Source organism: Eubalaena glacialis, chromosome 1 (genome assembly GCF_028564815.1).
Source record: "Eubalaena glacialis isolate mEubGla1 chromosome 1, mEubGla1.1.hap2.+ XY, whole genome shotgun sequence".
Lineage (NCBI taxonomy): Eukaryota > Metazoa > Chordata > Mammalia > Artiodactyla > Balaenidae > Eubalaena > Eubalaena glacialis.
The window spans coordinates 66,248,544-66,274,755 of record NC_083716.1 but is presented as its reverse complement, the minus strand read 5'-3'; the positions used below and the strand labels follow the sequence as shown (position 1 = coordinate 66,274,755).

Sequence of the window (26,212 nt, the reverse complement as noted above, 5' to 3'; positions counted from 1 at the left end):
AGCTGAAGATGTCAGTAAGTAAATAAACTACCTTTTGGCTATTTCAGGGCTTACGCTCTTTACTTAAGAGATCAGGCATCTAGTCCCCAAGGCTTCTTGAAAAATGAAAATGAAACAGACTTGAGGCTATAATAATCTTAATTTGAATTCATTCACTTAACATCCATACAACAAACATCTTTTGGAACAGCTATGTCGTGCCATACGCTGTGCTAGGAACCAGATAAACAAGTGGTAAACCAAACAAACATGATAATCTCTGCCCTGTGGTGTTTACTGTCCAGTAAGGGAGAGAGATATTAAACAAATAAACCTATAAGTAAACATATAATTATAAGTGATATGTAGGTTCTGTGAAGTAAACAAACAGGGTATTAGGAGAGGGAGTAATAGGAGGTGGAACAGGGACATTGGAAAGGCTGGGTCAGGGTTAACAGAAGGCTCTGAGTAATCATTCTTTTAATGAGCATTATTACTGGTGAGCCACAATAACACATTCAAATTATGTTTAGGAGTTGTTAATGGGCTAAAACAATGAGTCATAATATTTAGCCACACCATATTTTAGACAAAATAGTAACCTAAGAGCAGAATGGTGATATGTAGCTTAAAAGTCCAGTTAAATCTGAAAAATGTGTCTCTTCAGTGTCTTCATTCCCAGGCTTGGTAGCTAGCCAAATCAGCAGGTCTGGCAAGCTGTCCTTAGTGCATTAAAGATGGAGCCTTCTTTATCATTTGGACTTGTCCCATTTCCCCAGATCACTGACTCATTTCTGCTGAACCATGAATCATGTCTGGCAACCACTGCCATTCTGTAAGTGTCATGAAGATTTGGAGTTCTAAAAACATGCATCTGGGCAGGGTACTTCTATGAAAGCATTCCCTAACATGGATAGACGTTTGAGGAGAGCATGCTTCCTCCTTCCCCTCTAAAGTCTTCAGAGTAGCTGGGTAAATTTTAATTTCTTTTCAGAAGGCAGCCTGACTGGTGCATTATTTCTGAGTGGGTAATGGTGTTAAAGTAAGAATGACAGCGGTTACTAGCTGTCCTTTGGGGCTGGCTGAAGCCATCCTGGCCATCTGAGTAAGGACAAAAATGTTTCTGACAGAGAGTTTGGGCATTTGAATCACTCCACTTATCGCCTCCAGCTGTCCAATTGCTCAGAGATGTTTCCACTCTCATTTTGGTAAAGAAGACAAATGTTATCCACAGAAATGAGATAACCTTATAATGTTTATATAAGGGAAGGTGTTTGTTTGTTTTGAACTATTTATATTTGCCTTATCAAATTAATACAGGTACATTGCTTAACAAGTCAAATAATATTAAAAATGGACCATTTTCAACTCTTTTTGCAGTTTCCTATTTATTCACCTCTAGATTTCTAAATTATATGCCAGTGGTTCTCAAACTTTTTGTTCTCAGGACCCCTTTACAGTCTAAAAAATTATTGAGATGCAAAAGAGGTTCTGTCTATGTGAATTATATCTATAATTATCATATTAGAAATTAAAACTGAGAAACATTTTAAATAGTTGTTTACTTATTCCTTTTAAAATAACAGTGATAAACATGCTCATATAAATAATTTTATGAAAAGTAACTGTATTTTCCCAAAAAAATATTTGAGTGAGAAGAGTGGCATTGTTTCACGTTTTCTGCAAACCTCGTTAATGTCTGGCGTAATAGAAGACAGCTAGATTGTCCTATCTACTTCTGCACTTGGTTTGCTGTGATATGTTGTCTGGGTGGCAGTAAACTTTAAAAATCTGGCATTGTACAGATATGTAGCTGGAAGCAGGAGGAATACTTTAATAGCCCTTTCAGATAATGTGGCTATTCTGATTTGATACTACATGAAAATTCAACTGCAGTAGTTTCTTAAAGGTTAGTTGCAATGTGAAATCTGAAACCATACCAATGAACTTTTGTACCCTGCTGTACTAAAACCCTTTGTCTGTCTTGAACTTTGAATGGATAACATCACGCGTTGGTCATTTGGAAAATGAGTAATGTAGATCTTCCAAATGTTGACATATTTTATTATATAATATTTAGAAAATCATATATGTTAATATCATGGATTTCATTAAAAATCTCTTTAAGTATTAGGAAGCCCTAAACTCACTATGGGAGATACAAGTTTTCCAAAACTCTAATTTTTCCTTGAAAGCTCAAATTTTTTCCTTGGCAACAAATGGGATCAGTTATTTTTACTTGAAACAACAGGCTTACTTCCTTCATTTTTGAGAAAACGTCTGCCGAACACCCAAATCTGAATAACCATAATTTGTCAGCTGTTCTTTCAAGTTAAGATACTGTCTCATGCATTAAGTGCCTAGTTCAACTTAAAAAGCCACACAAGTGCTCTTCTGTATTCAGGAGAAACGCTTTATGCTACTTCCCATTTCGCCACCCAGAATGTTAAAAAGACGTGGACTCAAGGTTGAGATGCAATAAATGTAATGACTTTTACTGCTTCATTGAGGACATTTTTAAGTGAACCTGGCTTTTTTTTTTTAACTGCAAGTGTGGTGGTGAAGAACACAATGACCACTACTCAGTTTTATGCTGCTGAAGCACCAGCAATTTTACCCACTGTGGCTTTTGCACCATCAGTGTAAAATAATATCTTAGTATTATAGGAAAATCGTTTTGTCTTCACAGAAAGTGAAAGTGAAGAGAACCACTGTAATATGCTTATAAACCACTATTGCTTGGTATGCTGATGCTATTTTCTCTTTACTTCCTGTTCCAGAAGATGGTGGTTTAGCACCCCTTCGCTAAACCAGAACCTCCATTGTTCCTTCCTTCATTGCCTCAGTATAATCATATCACACTCTTGTTTTAAAAAAATTAATGTTTAACTTCTTGTTACTATGTAAGTATTATTTTCTGCCAAGCCCAGTAGGGAAAAATGGTTGCTTCCTTGCTTGTATAACTTTTAATTTTCACCTGAGTTGATGACTCTCTTGTTTTTTTATGTGCTTAGCTCTGTGGTCCTATCACAATTCATCTCAGTTTTCCAATATATTTGTAAAACATTTCCTAAATACTCTGTTCCACACAGTTAAGCCACCAGGCCCATTTATTTTTTACCCTTCTTCCTCTTGCTCCAATATGGAGCAGCTACTCACACAGCCAACAACTCAGCCTTCATCCTCGGGCATCTCCTAACTGCTCAGAAGACAGGATGCAACCTGCTGGGGGAATCTAAATGTTCATTTTCTAAACCTGGAATCAGTGACCCTATTTTAAGCTCTGTATCTCCCTCCTCCATTGTCAGTGTGTTTTCACACCCCCAAACTTGTATCTCTAAATCCTGAAACTTGCTGGGGTCCTGCTGCACAAATTGCCTTCTTTCACTGACATCCCCAAGTAGGCACTTAGTTTTCAGATTTTTCAACTCTCCTCGCTTCTCATTCTGCTTTCCACCTTTCAAAAGTGTTTGAGGTCTCAGGTCTGCTGTTATCTCCCTTCCCATTCTTTTGGACCTTGTGCTTTTATCCCTTTAAAAACCTTCTTTATTCTCATTTTAGGGGTCATTTCTGGCGGAGAGTAAAGATAAACACATGTTTTTCTGGACGCTCACTATTTGTATTTACAACTACCTTGCTCTGAGGGTTTGTTCATACAAGCTCCATGGGGTCTTGTTGAGATTTATGCTTTGGAAGATTTAGAAACCCATTTCAGCAGCTGCATGCACTGCTGCTGCCACAACAGATCAAACAATGGCATAGAATTTGATGAAGCAAATAAAATACTTATGAAATATTAACTATCAATTCTTTCCATCATTTGGTCTCTCAACAAATCCAACACAATTTTTCTGCATACCTACTATGTGCCAGGATGCTGCTGTAAGTGTGGGATTATATTGGTAAGACTGACAAGGTCCTCTCGTGGACTTTATAATATAGTAGGGGGAGCAAATAATAACAAAGTAAGCAAGCATATAAGATAATTTCGGATAATAATAAGTGCTATGAAGATAACACAAGAGGATAATGTGATAGTGTCTGAGGATAAAGAAGCTACATTAGGAAGAGGATCAGGGACGGCCTCTCCGAGGAGGTGACATTTGAACTGAGGCCTGACTGATGAGAAGGGCCTATTTTTATAAAGACTGGGGGACAAGGATTTCAGGAAGTACAAAAATCCTAATATGGAGAGTAGCTTAATGTGTTCACAGAATAGAAAAAAGACCAATGTGGTTGCAACACAGTAAAGGGAGAATGATGGGAGAAGGGATCCAGAAGTCCGAGCTGGGAGGCAGGTTTGGATGTTATCCCAAATAGAGGTGATACTTGAAACTAAGGGATGAGATAATGGCCAAAGGAGAATGTGTATAGAAAACTGTACTAGGCAGTGTGGATGCTGCACGAGCTTGTAAGCCACCGTCCCTACCTTCAAAGAACTTACAATTTAGTGAAATTGGTGAGACAAGACAAATTCCCCAAATAGACAATTATAAAAGGCAGTATAAGGGAGATGGGCTCAGTGCTTTGCGATGACCTAGATGGGTAGGATAGGGATGACGGGAGGGAGGCTCAAGAGGGAGGGGATATGGGGACATGTGTATGCATATGGCTGATTCGCTTTGTTGTGCAACAGAAACTAACACGGTATTGTGAAGCAATTATACTCCAATAAAGATCTATTTAAAAATAAGACAGTATATAATCAAGCCTTGAATGACACAGTATAGTTAAAAAAAAAAAAAAAGTAAAGTAACAATCATTGAGAACTGATGGTAAAAGGTGCTTTGCGTAGGAGGTGATATCTGAGCCAAACTGATGCATGAGTTGTATTTGCAGTAGCTGAAAGGTGAGGAAGAGAATCTCAGCTAGAGAGAAAAACATGAGCAGAGGCTTGAATGTAGGGGTGAATATGACATATTTATGGAACAGCAGAGAAAAGCTTAACTCTTGGGAAGCTGTTGAATAGGTGAGTTTTCTTAAATGTGCTTTAGAATCTTGCTTTATAAATGGTGGGAGGGAGGGGTTCAAGCACTGAGTGGTTAGATCTCAAATTACAATAAAGATTAACCATTGCCAGGACTCCTTAATTTTTGACATTGAATAATGGTAACGGTCTCCACCTAATTACTTTTTAATATGATGTTGATTAATAATTATTACTTTAAAAATGAAAACAATTATAAAAAGGGGTACACTGAGACACCTCACCCCATCTGTCTTCATCCATCTTGTTTCCCCTCACCCCAATAGGAAGCCACTTTGATTTTCATTCCATTCTTTCCAGTTTTCCTTATGCATATGCAAACAACATGACTGTATCTTATTTCTTGCCCCCTGTTTTAGTTTCCTAGGGCTACTATAACAAAGTACCACGAACTTGATGGCTTACACAACAGAAATTTACTGTCTCACACTTCTGGAGGCTAGGAGTCCAGAATCAAAGTATCAGCAGGGCTGTGCTCCCTCTGAGACTCTGAGAAGACTCCTTCCTTGTCTTTTCTAGCTTCTGGTGGTGGCGTTCCTTGGCATTCATTGGCTTGCAGCTGCATCACTTCAATTTCTTCTTTCAGTTGTATCATTCTTAACAGGAGCCACTTGCTAATTTCCTGAAAAAAGTGTCACTGGGATTTGAATCCTGCCACTTCTTCTCATTGTTACAACCAAATTATACCATAATAATGGATTGTTTAATGTTTTGACTCTAAGTTTGCCACAGTTTTCTTCTCAGGGAATATCTGCAGCCATTTATGTTATTAATTCTCACATCTCAGTCATGCCAATATTCTTCCTTGCAGGTGGTACTGTGAAGGCAAGGAGCTTGAAAATTCCCCAGATGTTCACATCATCCAGGCAGGAAATCTGCACTCACTGACCATTGCTGAAGCCTTTGAAGAGGACACAGGACGCTATTCCTGCTTTGCTTCTAACATTTATGGGACAGATTCAACTTCTGCTGAGATTTACATAGAAGGTAAAGCAAAATACTCTTGGAGCATGGCACTTACTAGTAAGATATATATTTATAATACGTAAATATTTATTGAGGGCCTGCTCTACCACACACTCTTCAGTGGGTTTAACAGCAGTGAGCCAAATAGACAAAAATCCCTAGGTTTGTGGATAGATGGCATTTACATTGGAATAGGAGAGACAGAAAATAAATGAGATAAATAAAATATATCATATGTTAGGTACATGAAATGATTCTGATCATCAATGTCAATGTGTGTGTGTCTCATGGGGGAGGCGGTTCCCACACCAGCAACAAGCAATTCTTCACGGCACCAATTTGGTTTCCTACAGTTTAACTCAATTCTGACCCATCTACCTGGAGATGGTGTCAGATCCAACAAGTTACGGGCTCAGTCCCACAAGACTGCTCACCCCCACCCTCTTCAGATGCCAATCACACGTAGTAGGTGCCCAGGTTACCCACAACTTCTGTCTGACTTGGCTACAAATTGGAGGTTCTCACAAACCCCTCTTCGGGTTCAATTAATTTGCTAGGGTCGCTCACAGAACTCAGGGAAACATTTATGTTTACCGGTTTACTACAGGGTGTGATAAAGGATATAGATGAACAGCCAGATGAAGAGATACATAGGGCAAGGTGGGAGGGTCCTGAGACCAGGAGCTCTGTCCCCGTGGAGGTGGGGTGCGTCACCCTCCCAGTGTGCTTATGTTCACCAACCTAGAAGCTCTCCAAACCCCATACTATTAGAATTTTATGGAGGTGTCCTCACACAGGCATGATCAACTATTAACTCCATTTCCTGCCCTTCTACCCCCTCTGGAGTATGAGGTGTGGGGCTGAAGATTCCAAGCTTCAAATTATGGCTTGGTTTTCGGGTGACCAGCCCGCATCCAGGAGCCATCCGGAGTCACCTCATTAGAACAAAGGATGCTCCCAGTGCGCTCATCACTTAGGAATTTATTAGAGTTTTAGGAGCCCTGTGTCAGGGACCTGGTCAAAGACAAATATTAGAACAAGAGATGCTCCTAAGTGCTCATCACTTAGGGAATTATAAGGGTTTTAGAAGCTCTGTGCCGGGCACCAGGGGCAAAGACCAAAATATATGTTTTCTGTTATCTTACAGCATATATGAGCATATGAAAGAAATAGAAAGCAAGGAAAAGGGATAGGAAGTATGTGTATGTATATATGCGTGTGTGTTTGCATGCGTGTGTGTGTGTATACAGGCGGACGTACAAGACCTCACTTACTAAGGGAGTGAGCCACAAAGATAGATATTCAAGGGAAAAACATTCTAGGCAGAGAAATCAGTAAGTGCAGTGGCCCAGAAGAGGCAGTGTGTCTGTCTTAGGGTACGGAGATGAGCAGCTGAGGTCAGAAGTTCAAGATGGGGTGAAGGTGGGAGGGAGCAGGTGAGTAGATCATGTAAGTCCTCACGGGTCACTGCAAGGACCTGGCTTTTACTCTGAAAGAGATGGGAGTTCTGGAGGATTCTAGGCAGAGATGTGACATGATCTTAGTTTTTTTTGTTTTCTTTAAAAATTTATTTATTTATTTTTGGCTGTGTTGGGTCTTCGTTTCTGTGCGAGGGCTTTCTCTAGTTGCGGCGAGCGGGGGCCACTCTTCAACGCGGAGCGCGGGCCTCTCACTATCGCGGCCTCTCTTGTTGCGGAGCACAGGCTCCAGACGCGCAGGCTCAGTAGTTGTGGCTCACGGGCCTAGTTGCTCCGCGGTATGTGGGATCTTCCCAGACCAGGGCTCGAACCCGTGATGCCTGCATTGGCAGGCAGATTCTCAACCACTGCGCCACCAGGGAAGCCCTCCCCTGACTTAGTTTTTAACAGGGCCACTCTGGCTCCTAGTTGAAAATATACCAAAAGGAGTAGAAGCAGGGAGACCATTTGGGAGCCTTGGAAAGGCATTTATATCAGCACCAAACTCAGATGACTAATTTTAGGGAACAAATCAATTTATGTACCTTGTATATTGACCTCAGTTTTTGTCCCTATTTATCTCATCCTCTGAGTTTTTTCTGGGAGCCTTTTTTTAAAATTTATTTTATTTATTTATTTTTGGCTGAGTTGGGTTTTCATTGCTGCGAGCGGGCTTTCTCTAGTTGCGGCGAGCAGGGGCTACTCTTTGTTGCGGTGCGCGGGCTTCTCACTGCGGTGGCTTCTCTCGTTGAGGAGCACGGGCTTTAGGTGCGCAGGCTTCAGTAGTTGTGGCATGTGGGCTCTAGAGCACAGGCTCAGTAGCTGTGGCACACGGGCTTAGTTGCTCCGCGGCATGTGGGATCATCCCAGACCAGGGCTCGAACCCGTGTCCCCTGCATTGGCAGGTGGATTCTTAACCACTGCACCACCAGAGAAGCCCTGGGAGCCATTCTTTAGTACTTTTATCATCTCTAATACCTTATGTATGCCTTGCTTTTAGCCCTTAAATATTGTATTATTATGGTATAAAGGCTGGAACTGTCTCATTCTTCTTTATATCTCCAACATCTTATGTAGTACCAAGTACATAGTGGTTATTTAATAAACTTTTATTGAATAGATGAATGAATAATGATAATAACAATGAATAATACATGAATAGAAGTGTGTTACATGTTTTCATCCTCAAATTTTTGGAGTACAATAAATACCTCCAGATTTAGCTGTGTGATATCTTCCTGGAATTCACTATCTTGAGAAGCAAAGCCAGGATCAAAGCTCTGCTAACAGTGCTGAGATTGGATTGCTGGGTTTTAAAAATTTGTGGTAACAGAGCTTCAAACACCCCCACTCCCAAGATGAAACGTGACTTGTTAATATTAGGACTGGACGGAAGAGCATCCACCTACACCTACAACGTTTGGGATCTAATGTAATCCCTTCTTTTATTTAATCTATGTAGGCCAAGAGCAAGAGGATTTATGGACACCACAGAATGTCTGCAAAGACTGCTCTGTTAGTCTAAAGGCATCAGCAGGTGTTTTATATACAAGAACACGTGGAATTTGGGCCAGTTAATTTGAACTGTGTCACTAACTAGCCATGTGACTTGAGCAAGTACTTCAACTACTAAGGGTCTAGTTCCTCATCTGTAAACTAGGTGTTAGTTTAGGGAATCACTGAGATTATTCCTAGGTCTAAAATTCTATAGGTCTTCAAATGCCTAGGAACCAGTTTAAGAATTTTTTTTTTAAATTACATGTCTTATTTTTATTTTTCCAGGGGTTTCTTCTTCTGACTCAGAAGGGGACCCTAACAAGGACGAAATGAATCGGTAATTCCAATTTTCTATCTTATTTAGCATCCTCAGGTCCTGAGAAAGCTAATTGTTTAGTAGAACTTGAAGAGGGGGGCTCCAGGGTTTGACCTCAAAAAAAAAAAAAAAGATTGGGTAGATTTGGAGAAAATGCTATTTCTTTTGCTTGTTGCTGCTTAAAAGATTAATTTTAATATTCCCAATATTTAAAAAATGAAGTATCACCTATGAAATATCATCATACTTATATAGAAAGAGTAAAAAACAAATAACTCAGTGGTTAAAAGAAAATTCATGTTTTCTAACTAAATAATAGTATTCAAAATAACACACAATCTGGTGAACAAAAATTATATGTATGAGCGATCTGGGCAAGACATAGCCTTTTTGCTAAACGATTGTATTGGGTACTGAACAAAGTTACATTACTTACTACAACCATTGGCTAAGCACCTCCTCTACACCAGGAACTTCACTAGATGCGCTGGGTACTAAGAAAAATCAGATGCTTCCTGCCTTCAAGAGGCTCACAGTCTAGGAGAGGGAAATATATGTATAGCAAATATAGCAAAAGATGTATACCACACATATAGACAGTAAGAGTAATAAAGTGTAATAGACTATGATATAACCATGTGCAGGGTTTAAGGACTTGGCACAAAGGGCTCTTTATTGGTTGGGGAGGGAAAGAGAGATGAGGAAAGGCTTCGCAGAGTTGGTGACCTTGAGCTGGGTCTTAAAAGAGCAGCAGGTGGACACCCCCGAACAAGGGAGGAAAGGGTATTTCGGGAAGAGGAGACTGTGGACAGAAGGCATGGGAACTAGAAACAGACACAACAGCCATCCCTTGAGACTACCTGAAACATGGGCAATGTCTGGAAGACAGGTTAAGGAGTCGATAACTGAATTTGCATATTCTTTCCTCTCCTACAGAAGGCAAGCTCTTAAGGGCAGAAATCATGACTTATTCTTCAAACTTTGGGGGGTATGCCTACTTTGGAATGGTAATTTGCTTTTAGCTTTTGTGCACATATGAAAATTCATAACCAGAGTAAATGATTTCTCCCTTTAACTCTCTTCCTTATCATTCTCATGGCTTCAGTTCAGTTCCTCTTCTTTCCTGTCTCTTTATGCCAGTCCCCTCCTTACAGATACTCCAACCTTTTTCTCTTTTACAGTCTCCAAACTACATACAGCCAGTTAAAAGATAATTCTGATCTTATCATTTTCCCAACTTAAAAAAATTATTACCTATGGGAAAATAAAAATCAAACACAAAACAAACAACATTTAAAAAAATCTCAACACGGGCATACAAAGCTTTATTCAATAGAGTATCAACCAGGCTTTCCTGCCCCTCCTCCTACAATCCCCCACCTCAGGCTCTCTACATGGCTGCCATCTCACTCAAACAATGTGCGGTTCATTTTCACCCCTTCGTTCAAGCTGTTCACTTTGCTAGGAATGCCCTATCTCCTCTGCCTGGCAAACTCTTATTTATCCTTCGAAGCCCAGTCAAGTTCTATAATAAGCTCCTCTGCCATTGCACATACATCGCTCCTTCCTCAAGGCTCTCATAACATGGGTATGAATTTGAGCCTAATGGGTATGAATTTGATATACAAACTTAAATAAGCAAGAAATATCTCATTTGTTCATTTTCTTTAAATCTACTTGTAGTAGTTAGGATTTAGCTCCAGTTGTGTGTAATAGTGACCCCAAATAACAGTAACTTAAATAAGACAAATATTTTTCTCCTTTACATAAAAATAAGAATTTGGCTGGTAAAACAGCTCCAAATTCCACTGGGTTCCAGTCTGCTTCCAGCTTTCTGCTTCACCTCATTCTAAGATGTGGCCTCATCTTCTTAGATTGAAAGGAATAAAGGACATACCCTACTCCCCTTTTAAGGTCATCTCTCTTAAATTACATACATCACTATCCTTCATATCCCATGACCGGAAAGTAGGCATGTGGCCACAGCTAGCTTCAATGAGGGTTGGGAAATGCAATCTTTATTTGGAGTAGCTATGTAAAGAAATCAGGGATTCTAATATTGTAGAAAAAGAAAACAGATGCTTCAGGAACACTGATAGCCTCTACGTCATCAAATGATTCTGCTTCTGAGACTCCATCCTACCTGGCTCTGGGAAAAAATTCAATCAGTCATTATTGGGTGTCCCTTTCCCCCTCCAAATTTGTGCAAAGATTCCTGGGATATAGCAGATACAGACACAGAGATGTAGATATATAGTTTGATATTAAACACTGCTCTAAGCATCTTACATGAATTACCTTATTTAACCCTCACAAAAACCCTATGAGGTAAGAATTATTATTTCCTCATTTTAGAGATGAGAAAGCTGAGGCAGAGAGAGGTAACATCTAGACAAAAGGGAAGCCCATCCTGTCATCGGTCATCTATCCCCACAGGTTATGGGTGAGAGGCCCATGTCCTAGATCTCAAGGTCCCTTCAAGTCTAGTGCTTTGTTTCTTCCTGATATGTTTGGGTACTGATATCTTTAGCAAGACTGGGAGCCTTTAGTCGAGGGATTGTCATCCCCTCTGGACTCAGGTTCTCCCTCTTGTTAGGTTCTCTGGCAAGATCCCTGGACCTCTCTCTTCCCCACAACAAAACTGAAATAATCTACCCTCTGCAGCCTTCTCAAGAATACTTTCTGGCTCCCTTGCCCTTCAAACAATCTCTTTAATTTAATTTGTGTAAACCTGAAGAGCTCATTGACTCAGGCTATTTCTGCTTTTTGCCATGCCAAAATCCCAGAAGCAAAGATTTACAAAGCCTGGCCTCTTACTTGAAATAGGAGGGGGAGGGAAAACACAGAGGGCAAAACCAACACAAATCTCAAAAAATTTTCTGCACATGCGCTGTCACAGCACTTGTCTTGAATCTCAGTTAGTTGAGAATACGCTTGAGTCCCCAGCTCTGCTGACAGCACCTAACTCAAGGACAGAACTGGCGTCTTATCATCTTCCTGTTTACACTGCCTAACAAAGTGCGTAGCAAAGCCCTCAGTAAATGTTTGTGTAATATTGTTGAACGAAGATTTCTGTAAGCATTTCTGAAAGCTCTGTTGAAAGGATTTTCACAACAATGATAGGTCTGTTTTATAATCTATATTTTAATCACTTCTCAGAATCCAGAAGCCAAATGAGGTGTCATCCCCGCCCACTACTTCTGCAGCCATTCCTTCAGCAGTACCACAAGCCCAGCACGTGGTGGCCCAGCCCAGTGTGTCAACCATTCAGCAGGTACAAGAGTCTAAGTGAAACACAAGTGCCACGGACTGACAGGCAGGCGCTGTGACCATGACCATCTTGTACAGCATGATCATGTTCTCCTCTGATGCAACTTCATAATGACCTTGGGCAACACACTTCTATAGTCATGATAATCGCTTTGTACTTCTGATGTATGATATCAGTAGTTCCCCTGGCTTTGGGAACATATTCTCTAACTTCATAGGCAAATTTCATAGCAAAAGAAACTCTACAAATTAGTCTCTGATATTCCAGCTTTATGAAGGGCATTGACTACATATACAATGAGCTGCCAGCTCTCACAAGACACCCTGTATCATGAAACTCAGTTTCATGGAGCTATTAAAAAAAACCAAAATTCTACTTTCTAAGATAGAGCAACCATGAAATTAATTTTTAGAAAACCTCAAAGTCTCTCATCCTTCAAGTTAATGATGATGATGATGATGATAAGAGTGATGCTTATTGTAAAAACATTTTAAAAATACAGAAAGTATATTAAGTAAAAACTTTAGTCAAGGTTCGACTCCTCTGGCCCCACTCTTCAGAGGTACCTCCTGTTAATAATTTCTAGCAGATAGTTCCAGGCATTTTCTATGCGTATCTATAAATGTATATTACACATATACTTTAAAAATATGAAATCATACTAATATAAACATACTTGTAATGTGTTATTGATATATTTAAATATAAATATTGATGTATATAAAGATCTACAACCTTTAAAAAAAATTTTAAAGTACTTACCTGACCCATTTAGTAATGCAGAGGGGTCACATTTTAGTTCTAATTCAGTAGTTTTAAAACTGATCTGTGGAGCCTCAGGGGTCTATGGAACCTCTTCAGGGGGTTAGGGTTCATCACATAGCTCTATATGTGAGGGGGTGGGGATGGCCAGCATGTATTTACGGCCACCATGACCTAGAAAGAAATACAATCAGTTCAGCATAAAATTTGATGTCTGCAATTCATAGACTTAGAAAATGTCAGTCTTTGGTTTTAGATTAATTTCATACACCAAATTCTTTAGCTGTGTTATACCTATCTATCATCTGTCTACCTACCTATCTGATAATCCCAGTGACAATGAATCTATTGTTGGTTCCCTTCTAACAGTGTCAGAGCCCTACCAACTATCTGCAAGGATTGGATGGAAAACCTATCATTGCAGCTCCTGTGTTTACAAAGGTAATCAAAATATAACTTCTTTCTGTCATGGCTTTAAACACAACACAATACCCAAACAAAGTTGTAGGATTCAAAATTCACTGATTTTATCTCAGGATTTTGGTCTCTTATAAGTACAGGATAGGATTTGGGTTTTTGTGGTAGCTGTTACCATGTCGCTCCAAGTTGCAGATATTAGTTTGTATAATAAGGGAAAGGTCATCCCCACTCATCACATTGATCTCTATGGCCATCCTATTGCTTTTAAACACAGTAGCCACACCTAGGGGTCAGGTGATATGTTTCTAGGCACTCACTATCCAAGGGTTTCTCTGGATGTCTTTGGTGTTCAAGGAGATGGAGTTACATGCTCTTAAGAAGCTTAATACAAAGCCTCACTCTAGAACAAAGAGCTTTCTTTTTCTAATCCATGGTATCAACTATTGTGGTGGCATCAAATTCTGAGTCTCATAATCTTTGTATTTAGAACTGGAAATTTTACTCAGGCACTTTCATTTACAAATGAAAAAACCAAGGGAGGGCCAGAGAGATTAAACAATGTATCCAATGTCACAGAACTACCAAGTGGCAGAATCAGGACTAGAAACAAGTTGTCCCAATTCTGTCTACTGTTCTTTCCCTTACATAACATAGACTTAGTTTATATGTTGCCCAGGACAATAAACTCAAAGGTGCAAAACTGAGTCATATTGGATTTGTTTCGGTATTATGAAAACCACATGGATGGAGTCTATGCCTGGATTTACAGTTTATTGTTTGTATGAATACCAAACTTAAGCCCAAAGAAATTTTATCCACTCAGAAGTATGATTTAGAGGAATGGTTCTCAATCAGTGTTAATTTTGTCCCTCAAAGGACATTTGGCAATGTCTGGAGACTTTTTTTTGATTTTCAAAACAGGGGGCTGACATCCAGAGATACTGCTAAACATCCTGTAATACATGGGATGACAGCCTCCTGCAACAAAGAATTATCCAGCCCAAATTGTCAATTAGTCCTGGGACTGAGAAATCATTGTATAGAGCAAAATGGCAAAAAAAAAAAAAGTCTTTTCCAATGAGTACTGATCCTAAAAGAATTGCTAAATTCACAACTTCCACAGAAACATCCATTTTAGCGACGTTCCACCATATCAGCTCATCCAAGATGGTTTTCCAAAATCAAGCAGAGTCTAAGAGTGAGACATGTTTATCCATAACCGTATCAGGTGGGCAAACATTCTTATGTGAAACAAGATGCCTCCCAATTTTTCAGGTTTGTTTCTTGTAACCGCTTTCGGAATTTAAGTTTCGCTATTCTCAAAGACTTGAAGTAGGAAAGCAACATGTTGTGATTTGGTGAATACCAGACTTGGACCAAGAGTTATAAGTGGACCTGTGTGTGTGCGCGCACGGGCGCGCACGTGTGTGTGATATAGCTAATAGAGTTACCCCTAAGTGTCTCTTAGTTCACTGCTAAGTCACCTAGCCTTGAAACAGAGCTTTAAATGCCGAGAAATCAGGACACTTTAATTTGTCGTGCCTATTTGTCACACCCTTTGTCAGGCAATGCTGACTCTTCAAAGGCAACTAAATCACAGAATAATTTATACCCAGTCCCAAACTGACATCTCCTCCACTCTTCTCCTCACCACCATCTGCCCAGCTAGACAGCAAAGAGGTGTCCTTATCTCCCTCCACACTTTCAAATATTTTTGGGTGCTCTGTCTTCCCTGCATCTACATCACCTGGTACATGCCTCTGGTACAGCATTTAGCACAATAATAAAGATGTTTAGTTTTCTGTCTCTCCCAAGCGCCTTGAAGGCTATCTCTAATATCTAGATAGGAGTCCATAATGGTTATAATAGGTCCAAAGCCATTTTTATTATTCTGAAAAGCCTAACAAGACTTTAAAACCTATTTAATTTTCATGGACTGGTTAGCCTCAAGTTTAGCTGCTTTTGTGTTGTGACTGATTACCTCCCTCTAATTAGATGCTCTGATTTGCAGATACATATATGCCTTTGATAAATAAAAATGGGGAAAAGAATTCGTCATTAGTGTATGTTGTTAATTAGATAAATCTCCAAAAACATTAGATCCATGGTGGGAAAACAGTCCCTAGTACAGGGACTCAAACTCTGGTGAGGCTTTCTCAGCCCTTGGGAAGTGTACTTTTGCCTCCATAAATGGGATCAGCGTTGTTCAGACGTAGGGCACTAGCACAGGCTGTGGCTCAGATTCCAGAGGGACTTATCAGCAATGCTGTGCTTCCATCATTTTCCATGAGTGGAGGTAGGATTGAGGTCATCGTCACTGTCAGTGACATTAGAAAATTTCTGAGTCAGAGCCACTGATGATGGTAATCACGTGGCATAAGCCTTGATAACTGACCATTGGCATATGTTTGTTCAGGTTATTCCTTGCTCTATTTACTTCTTTAGGGACTTCTGGTGTTCCCGTACCTATGACTCACTTTCTATACTGCCCAACAAAGCATTTCTCTGCCAATAATGGCAAGAAGCCATTTTTTTGAAAGCAACAATTAGAGAGCAGAGTTTTATTTAACTCCCCGTACCTCCTTTGGTGATAGGGAAGTACTGGTATTATCTTCTTTTTAAAGGAGGTTAAAATGAAAATGAGGGTTGCCCAGCAAAACAGTGGTAGAGTTTGAAAGAAGCCTGGGGTCCCATATGCTAATTCACTGCTCTACCTATAGAGGATACCTATATTTTTAAAATATTTTATGGAGATAGACTATCCTCCATCCTCTGTACAGCATCAAAAACACTTTCACTCTGTTTGTGGGGGGAAACAGTGCTCACACTCCTTGAGTGTGAAGGGAGGTAGATGATCACATTAGAATCTTACTCCTATCACTGCTCCCACTCCAACAACAGCTGCTCTGGCAGGCTTTCACGGCTGCAGCCCTGGCTCCAGCTGCTGCAGCAGTAATTTGAAGAGTGCAAGGGGGCAGGAGAAGTGAGAATTTGAAGAACGGCACTTCATTATGTAATAGCTGAGGCAGGAAACCCTGAAATGACAAGTCCAGTGGTTGGCTCTAGATTCCTGAAGATTACATGGGCCCCTCTCCCCAACCTCACAATTCCAGAGACTTCTCTGACTCAACTGTTGTACTGGGCACCTGTGACAATGTAGGGGCAAAAAGGTCTTCAATCAAATGGTGCTTTATCAGTAAAAACTGCTCTGATCCAACTCCAGTCTAAAAGCACTATAGCATTCACTTCCAGCATCTCCCAAGGTGCAAAAATAGCAACTGGATTTAAAAAAAGAATAAAGTGACAATATGAACCTTATAGCTGACATCTTTTAACCAATAAGGGAGATGCCTTTTCTCAAGGATGTCCCTGCATTATATCTGTGGGTATAGGTCTACTAAGCAGGAACTGTGTCCTTTCAACTCACATTTACAGCACCTGGCACAGTGCTTGGCACAAAGCAGGAACATAGTTATATTTATTCTGTGGTGAACTGCTTCCATTTCAGCTAAGAAGGAATTATTGCTTTTATCACTTTGTGGCTTCAGAGTGTTGTTAGGAGTAGAGAAAAAATCCAATGTCAAATGGCCGTGGAAGACATGCTTCTCAAGTCTCTGTGTTGTCAAGTCATCCTACAAAGAATGTCTTCCTGGATGATAAATATGGTGATGACACACAAGACAGATTTGCACTTTGGATACTGTTTACTGCAGGAGGTTGTAGACTTTTCATTATAGGGACTTCAGTTCAGATCCATAATTCCTAGTTAAGACTAACTTAATCTTTGCTAGTTGGGGAATGTTTCATGTCTTATTCGTCTTCAGTGAAGTCAAGATAAATATGATCAAGTCTTACACAGTGTGCCATTAGTAACAGCCTAAGACCTACTGCTGTGTTGAACATGGCCCCATCTAAACTATGTTCAAATGGTGTAACTTGTTTGGACCAGATGTGCAGCAATGTGAGCAGATTTCTTCTTATGAGATTTTTGTAGAAAAGCACAGTTTTTAGCAATAACAACTATCATTGTCCTTCAAACTATGACCTTCAACAACCTTTTCTAAGTGCCTTGTAAGATGACCCCTGGCAACTCCTTTACTGAGTATTGACGATGTATCACACTGGAATGAGCTTCCATCTCATATCACAGTCCCTTAGCTGGCATATTCTAGAACTATAGTATCTCAGGTATCTGGCTGGACTCTCCAATAGAACACAGGTCTTGGCCTTCAATTTCAAGTGAATAATTACAACCAACTAATGTTGGTCTCAACTGTAACATATTCTCTCCAGGAGGTCCTTTTGCAAGCAGGACCTTGGTGTCACCTCTGCAGATTGAGAATTGGTTCATATATCTGAACCTCAAGCCATGTCAGAATGTAGACTGACCTCATTCTGCTTACATCCATTTTTTAAATGTGCCATATTTTATTCATTCAATCCCTTCTGCCACCGCCACTTTTTTTTGCTTTGGTTTTCTAATTTGTTTGCCTCAAGAAGGAACGAAACTCCATTATGTATGAATCCCAGGGAGATATCTGACTGCCATTAAAGTTTTCAATGGGCCCCCAAAACTACCATCTTAGCACAGAATTTGCTCAGATGTCAGATTCACCAGCTTGCCAGGAGCACCCAAGACTCATTGATGTTCCCTGCTTACTGAGAACATTCCATTCTTGTCACTAGAAGCTATTGTTTTGGGGTAGACAAGGAATAACCAGGTTTTCAATCAAATAGTTCCTTATTACTTCAGAAACCACTCTGTGCAAATCACATCCTGAATTCCTTCAGCAAACAAATTTGGGAATGCAAAAAGAGAACAAAACACTAACTCTGAACTATAGCGCCCCCTGGCTGTCACAATATCAACTAACACACCCTTCTGAGGTAAAAGTCTCCTACTACAGCTAAAGCCATGTGGTTAAACCCACCCCAGTATTCCTAAGATAAATGCCATAACTATGATAGGTCTAAGCACAAAATATCATATATTGTTAAGAGCTGTAAACAGTCACAAGATATTTATAAGAGTAAATGACAAAAGCAAAAAAACTACTGGCCTTCCCCTTCTCCAAAGCAAGAGCCAATATTTCCTAAATACAGACCCTAAAATTGTAATAATGGGAAAGCCTTGCAGCATTTGTTCCTGATAGAGCTTGTAGAGGAAGTTAATCATAACCTTTCCATGTTTATAATCTTTAGGCCTATATTAAAAATAAAAATGTGCCCACACATATGCCAAAGGAGCATTTCATAATCAAATGAAGTACCAACTACACAAACGAATGTGTGACTTTAAGCTCATAAATCATGATAAGTGAAAGACAAGTTGTGAAAGGAAAATGTGAGTTCCATTCTCCCGTAGGGTCTATTATAGAATATACCGATATTTTACAATGGAAAGTGATTTTTGTAAACTTTTTTGGGGGGAAGCGTGGAAGAGCATTTAACGATGCCTTCACAAAATTATGACATATTTTACCATGACCTAAGACTCCACATGTGACTATGATTTTATAGAGATTGTCATTGTTTACCTCCCTCAACAGACATTGAGGCTATCCTGTAAAGAACACACAAGGAAAAGAAAATAGCAAAACAAACATCAATTTCCAGGACTACAGAAAGTAGGCAAGGCAAAGCCAAGAAAATAGTCACTTACTTAGGCCACAGAGATAGTCGACCTTGTGGAACAGTCTTGTGTGGAAAAATACATTACTCCCATACTGAATACACCTAGTAGATATTCACTGCAGATTTTTTAAATTGTTATTATTTCTGAAAACCAAGCTCTACTTGGGCATTTTCTTAAAAGAAGCAGAATTACTTTACCAAATATTAGTATTTTTGCAAACCCTCAGTATGTTTCACCTAGTATTCAATAAATTTGTCTGGCACTGCAACAGAGAGGAAAAGAAAGAAGATAGTGAGGAAAAAGCTTCCTATGCACTCAGATGATTCTGTCTTCAAAAATAGATTCAATGTACATCCACAGAATTGAAGCTGCTGGAAATGTACAAGATTTGGAGAAAATCCAAATATGGAGGCAATGGTATCTTTTTCGAAAGTTCAGCAATGGGAGTAGATTCCAAAAACATATGCTTTTTGGTTCTAACAATATTCTTCTCATTACAGATGTTACAAAATTTATCAGCCTCTGAGGGTCAGCTAGTTGTCTTTGAATGCAGAGTAAAAGGAGCTCCATCTCCTAAAGTTGAGTGGTATAGAGAAGGGACCTTGATAGAAGATGCTCCAGATTTTAGAATTTTACAGAAAAGTAAGTTGGTGCTTTAAAATTATTTTTCTGATAATTTTTATAGATTTATTGTGTACATTTATTTTTATAACTTTTAACAACAAATTAAAATGTAATAAAAAGAATAAAATAAAAAACACTTATACTCCACCAAACTAAACCCTATTAATATTTTGGTGTATATTCTCCAAAAATTTTTCCATGCATATATTTTCTTTAAATAAAAATAAATTGTTTTGTAAATTGATTTTTTTCACTCAACATTTCATGAACATCTTTCCATATTAATAAATATAGAACTTTTTTACTTGTAAAAATAAGTTGATACAATCAATTTCATATTTACTTAATCTCCTATTGTTGAAAATGTAGATTGTCCAATTTTTACTATTAGAAACTATATTTCAAAGCATGTTAACAGAGAAGATCTTTGTGAATATCTTTGTGAATATCTATGAATAAATCTGAGTACTAGAATTGCTACTGTAAATTCACATTTTTTAAGGCTTTTAATATAAATCATCAAAATGCCATCCAAAAAGGTTGAACTAAATTTAGGATGATTATATAATTGATCATCTAACCTGGGACACCTTGGGGAGTAACAGAGGGTGCTAGTAATCATTACACAGAGATCCCAGGAATAAACCAGATCATCCCAGTTGAACTGGGACACATGCTATTTCAGTTACATTCTACTACAACCAGCAACATATGGGAATTTCTTTTGTCTTATACCTTCACTATCAATGGGTATTAAACATTTTTTAAATCTTCACTAATTTTATAGGTCCCAAATGGGAATATTTGTTTTAATCTGCACTTCACTAATGAGATGTGGAAAGGAACTTTTTTTTCCTATTTATTGGGTCTTTGAATTTACTTTAAAATTACCTATTATATCCTTTGTTCATTGTTTATTGAGGTTTTACTCTTTTTATTGTAAGAATTATTTATATATCCAAGTGGTTAATTCTTTTCTTGTCATGCAGTGCTTTCACCTTGACCCATTTCAGTCGTAAAATATGTTGAAAATTATTTGCTTCTTGGTTAATTTGTTTCTGCCTATCACAAAATAGATATATGACTCAAACTACTATCAGGTTTAACAACAATGATATATTCTGAATAGCAGCAACAATGATATATTCTGAATACCATTTAAGCTGAGGCAAAAAACCTCCACTAGTTCTATCAGTGTAGAAGAATGTAACTAAATTCAACAACTATTCCCTGAGTGCCTGCAATTCTATAAACCTTAGTTGAGCACCTGTTTTCAGTACCAAGCGGGCACCTTCAGGAATGCCAAAGAATTTTAAGACAAAGAACTGTTCCTGAGGAACCTGTCATCTATCCTGAGGCTCTTAATATTAGAAACCTTAGGGCAGGAGGTATACGCTACATTATATCAGGATGTGAGAGCCCAAAGCCAAGAATGATCTCTCAGTCTTCACAAACTTTTTCAGGTCAGGCTGAATGGGTACAATAAAAGCAAGTCATCCTGAATCCCAACTAATTCAGTAACTTTTCCTCACCTAAGGTTTATGTGTCCCAAGTGGAACCCAAGTATGTCCCAAGATACAGCCACATCATTTAGTTAGCAGCTCTCTTGCTGCCCTTCTGTGATAATGATCCTATCCCTGTCAAGGTCATTTGTGCTTAGGTCATTTTACTTAAAATTTACAGATTAGCCTTGTCAAATTACTCATGAGTACGCAAAAGACATTTCTATAGGAAGCTTCTGATAAAAATATCACCTCTCAGTAAAATAAATGCTCAGAATCTTTTAATTTTTTTTTCTTTTAGAACCTCGATCCATGGCAGAGCCAGGTAAAGATCATTTTAACTTTCATTTCATTTGTATGTGATCCGTGACTTGAAATATATAATAAACATATTGAAATTACACTGGTGTCAAGAAAAAAAGTTTTACAAAGAAGATCGAAGCCAACCCTAGCTACGACTGTAGGAGAAGGAAAGGCAAGCATGTGCAAGTTTGGAATACATATTCAATAGCTAATGTGAATGCAGTTAGTTCTGCGTTGTTGAGGAATGTTTCTTAGGAATATTTTCCCTCTTTCATTGGCCGCTACTCATGACCTCCTTAAACTGGGCAGAGCAATTTCCATGATGCTATCAATTCCAATTCCACAGCCTATGTATCTCAAAAGTTATGCATCAGATTTTGAAATTCACAGAATCAATAAAATGTTTATGATGTTATTAGATTTGGTTGGGAGGATATTAAGATGACACATGGATAAAGCTCTTACCTCTATAAAAAGACAAGTTGCTCACAAAACACAGCATAAACATCTGAATGTCCTCTCTATGATCACCCTGAAAAATAAGATTGTATTTGTGCCCATGGGTAAGAATGATGGTTTGGAATTTCGTTATTATAATTCTTGCTTCTGAAAACTGAATGGAAAGGCATTCCTGATGTAGACACTGAATATCCATGTTGCATAACCCTACACTAGGCCCTTGGGGATACAGTAAAGACCAGAGTGCTCTTGCTCTAGCATTGCTTGTAGTGGAGAAGCATTTTTCCCTTTGAAAATATTTCAGGCTTTTGATACTTTCAACCAAAGCAAGCTTTTTCACTAGGCAGTCTCATACACAAAATAATTTCAGAGTCACCCAAAAGGGATCCCTGCTCAAAACAAGCCCCAGCTCCATGATCTAAAATTTCATGTTCAGAGAGTTTTTCTTTCCACCTTGGATAAAGCAAATACCCTTTGGAGACAGAATACTATATCTCATCAGGCAGCTATAGTATAGTATGAATGAATTTATCAGATCATTTTCCAAATGCAGGTTGCTGAAAGATGAGAGTGCCAATGTTTGGGAAGGGAACAGAGAGAAGGAAGCATAAGACTCAGAAAAAGGACAGAGAGGTACCAAAACCAAACTTTGCCTCTCCATCATTTAGGATTCTTTGGGCAGCAAGTAAACAAGATCTAACCAAAAATGCCTTAAGCAACATGAAAAATGTATCTTGTTACATAGCAAGATGTCCTAAGAAATGGTAGTCTTGAGATTGGTTAATTTAGCATCTCAGAGATCATCATGGGCCAAGCTTTTTATTTTTTTTTCCCCATTCTGTCATCTTCAGAGTATCCTCTTAGACTGGTTCTACTCATATACCCAAGACGGCTGCCACAGTTCTGGGTATTACATGCAGATGACAACGTCCAAAGGCAAAAATAGGGGAAAACGCTCTCTTTTACCCCTTTTAAAAGGCAAGAAAAACTTTCCCAGAAACTCCCCAGGAGATTTTCCCTAATATCTTATTGACCAGAATTGTGTGTCACATGCTACCACCTTAGCAAGAATAGAGTGGTATTTCACACAGACCTACTTTTGCTTTAAATCCTAATTTGTTTTTGTGATTTTTAAGCTTATTGTTTCTTGGTCCCATTTTTGACATCTGGACTGATGACATAAAAACAGATAATCTGCAAATCCATAAAATATACATTATATTATCATTAAATCCTCTTGTTCATTGTCTGCATGGAGTTATCCATTTTACTTCCTTTGGCTCATTTAGTCTGCTAATCAGTCAATTCAATCAAATAATTGGACTAATTATTTTCAAACAATTAATATCATCAGCTTCTTCTATTGACTTTTATAGAATCACCATCTAATATCAGAAAAATCCATAATTCCACTTCCGTAAATAAGTCAGTAACCATTCTGCTTTATTGGCTTTAGAGGAGATCTGTACTTTGGTCATTGCTGAAGTATTTGCGGAAGACTCTGGGTGCTTCACCTGTACTGCAAGCAATAAATACGGCACAGTGTCAAGCATTGCACAGCTAGATATAAGAGGTAAGGGCTCTTTCAATGCCAGAACAGTTTAGACTATGACTTTGATTATGAGTATGGACAATGTATATTACCCTCTCTTACTGCTTTTCATATGAAGCTAGCTTGGCTCTCCTAAAATTTTTTGAATTATTGAAGAAAGTGTTCTTGAACAGAATCCAGTTTTCAATTTCTCATCGCATTGATCACCACCACCCCAGTTATCCTGCTGTTACTTATTATACTCCCTAAGAAAACATCTCCTTGATCTTACCTAAACTTCTAAAATTCTTTCCAAAATGGTACTTAGATTTTTTTAGGTTTTTTTTGTTTTTTTCCCTGTATCCTTACCATTCTTTAATGTCCCAGATTGTGTTTTCTGTTTTTGACAAGGATTTCCATTAGCACGTTCGCCTGGGTTGGATACATGCCCCGTCTCAGGGTTATAATCCTATCTCAGTCTTGTTGAGTAAGGCTAACATCTCAGGTCCTGTTATCATCCTTTCAGGAAATGAAGACCCCAGAAACAATGGGTCTCTTCACTCAGCCAACTCTACCACCAACCTGGCTGCTATTGAGCAACAGCCGTCCCCACCCAACCCAGAGCCGCCTTCTGTGGAACAACTCCCTAAACCCAAACTGGAAGGCGTTCTGGTGAACCACAACGAGCCCCGGTCCAGCTCAAGGATCGGGCTCCGTGTCCACTTCAACCTGCCTGAAGATGACAAAGGAAGTGAAGCATCCTCTGAGGGTGGCATGGTGACCACCAACCAGACCAGGCCTGATTCCTTCCAGGAGAGATTCAATGGACAGTCAGCAAAAATCCCTGAGCCTTCCTCGCCCGTCAAAGAGCCCCCTCCAGTTCTGGCCAAACCCAAACTGTAAGTAAAAATTAGAATGGATAACCAAGAGTGCCTGTGACCTGCTCTGACTCTGCCCTTCTTAAAAATGATGGTGCTAAAAAGGGAAATTATGAAATGAGAAAACACACATTAAATGCTTTGCAAATCATAATCCTTACATCAGTGTAACTGTACTATCACTTTCATCCTTACTATTCATATTCTACCTCCAAGAAATGTTACTCCTAAACTAGCTCAAAAAGATGTCTGTCTAACATTAGAGGACTCCAGGTGAAGCACTTCTACACTCTTCTTATAAAGCCCTTTCTCATGTCTAATAATCTTTACGGTGTGAAATTTCATCTTTCTATTCCCCATTTCTGCTTCAACTTAAGTTTTTGTAGTCATTATAGAAAAGATACCTAGTATTTTTTTTTTTTAAGGTCTTTTTTTTTTTAATTTTATTTATTTATTTATTTATTTATGGCTGTGTTGGGTCTTCGTTTCTGTGCGAGGGCTTTCTCTAGTTGCGGCAAGCGGGGGCCACTCTTCATCGCGGTGCGCGGGCCTCTCACTATCACGGCCTCTCTTGTTGCGGAGCACAGGCTCCAGACGCGCAGGCTCAGCAATTGTGGCTCACGGGCCTAGTTGCTCCGCGGCATGTGGGATCTTCCCAGACCAGGGCTCGAACCCGTGTACCCTGCATTGGCAGGCAGATTCTCAACCACTGCGCCACCGGGGAGGCCCCCTAGTATTTTTTAGTTAGTTCCTTGATATGGCTAGATATGCTGTAGTAACCACATGCTTCATATAAATGTAATGGGTTGAAATTACAAAGGAAGTGAAGCATCCTCTACGGGTGGCATGGTGACCACCAACCAGAGTCACCTCAGGAGCCTGATGCAGTTGTCACCCAAACCCTCTAGAGAGCTTCCATCACAGTCATGTTGCAAAATTTAATGTGCATCCATAGTAAAGCAAGCACAGAATATGATACTACTATTGTTCTGTTTGATCCACAGATCAAAGTGATAAAAATTACATTTATAACTACATAAACCTTTACATATCAACAATAAAATCTACAGTAATAGCACTCCCATCATGTGTTTCTCAGTGCTGATATTCATTGGAAGCAGTTCATGTTGCTTAGTTTTATATTTCTCTCACTACCACACAAGGTGAAATTCTGGGCATAAAATTAAATGTTACAAAACATGCGGGTCACATCCAGAAATATCTCTGTCCCCTCAAAGTTCTGCCAGTCACAGGAAATAGGAATCTACTTAAAGTAAGAAGAAGGGAAGAGGTTATTGTAGGGATATAAGCAGGAATGGGCAACAAAACCCAGCCAGGTCCTGCACAGAGAAGGAGAAGCAGGGAGTTAAGAGCTAGGATCACATACATGGTCGGTCCAGCCTCTGTCCACTGCTCACGCTCCGTCTTGAGCACCTCCTTGTTTCCTCTTTGCATATCCACTCTACTCTTCTCTCTTGGAAGACTCATCGATTCATATCTGGCCCATGATGGCATGTCTTGTCACGATTTGTGTCAAGTTCCACTGCTAACTAAATCGTGCTCAGCAGCTCAATTCCAAATACCAATTAGCCCAGCCTCGTCAGGTGCAGAGCATTTACGTTTGG

The 26,212-nt window shown here is 39.2% G+C and overlaps 1 protein-coding gene and 1 long non-coding RNA gene across 5 annotated transcripts in view; one reads left to right on the top strand and one right to left on the bottom strand.

Moving 5' to 3' along the window:
* MYPN (myopalladin) overlaps positions 1-26,212 on the top strand; it is an 83,825-nt gene that overhangs the window by 27,552 nt on the left and 30,061 nt on the right. For 2 of the 3 annotated variants that reach the window (XM_061197724.1, XM_061197716.1), the window contains 8 exons: positions 5,778-5,953; positions 9,172-9,223; positions 12,362-12,476; positions 13,605-13,676; positions 19,791-19,932; positions 21,718-21,741; positions 23,635-23,751; positions 24,236-24,608. In XM_061197724.1, coding sequence (XP_061053707.1) covers positions 5,778-5,953; positions 9,172-9,223; positions 12,362-12,476; positions 13,605-13,676; positions 19,791-19,932; positions 21,718-21,741; positions 23,635-23,751; positions 24,236-24,608 — 1,071 coding nt within the window. Of the gene's footprint in view, positions 1-1,167; positions 1,188-5,777; positions 5,954-9,171; positions 9,224-12,361; positions 12,477-13,604; positions 13,677-19,790; positions 19,933-21,717; positions 21,742-23,634; positions 23,752-24,235; positions 24,609-26,212 lie in introns of those variants that run through there. The other variant, XM_061197731.1, reaches the window with a different exon arrangement.
* LOC133096227 (uncharacterized) overlaps positions 1-26,212 on the bottom strand; it is an 85,842-nt gene that overhangs the window by 30,765 nt on the left and 28,865 nt on the right. For both annotated transcript variants that reach the window (XR_009701755.1, XR_009701754.1), the window contains exon 2: positions 13,236-13,409. This is a non-coding gene — a long non-coding RNA (uncharacterized LOC133096227). The remainder of the gene's footprint in view (positions 1-13,235; positions 13,410-26,212) is intronic.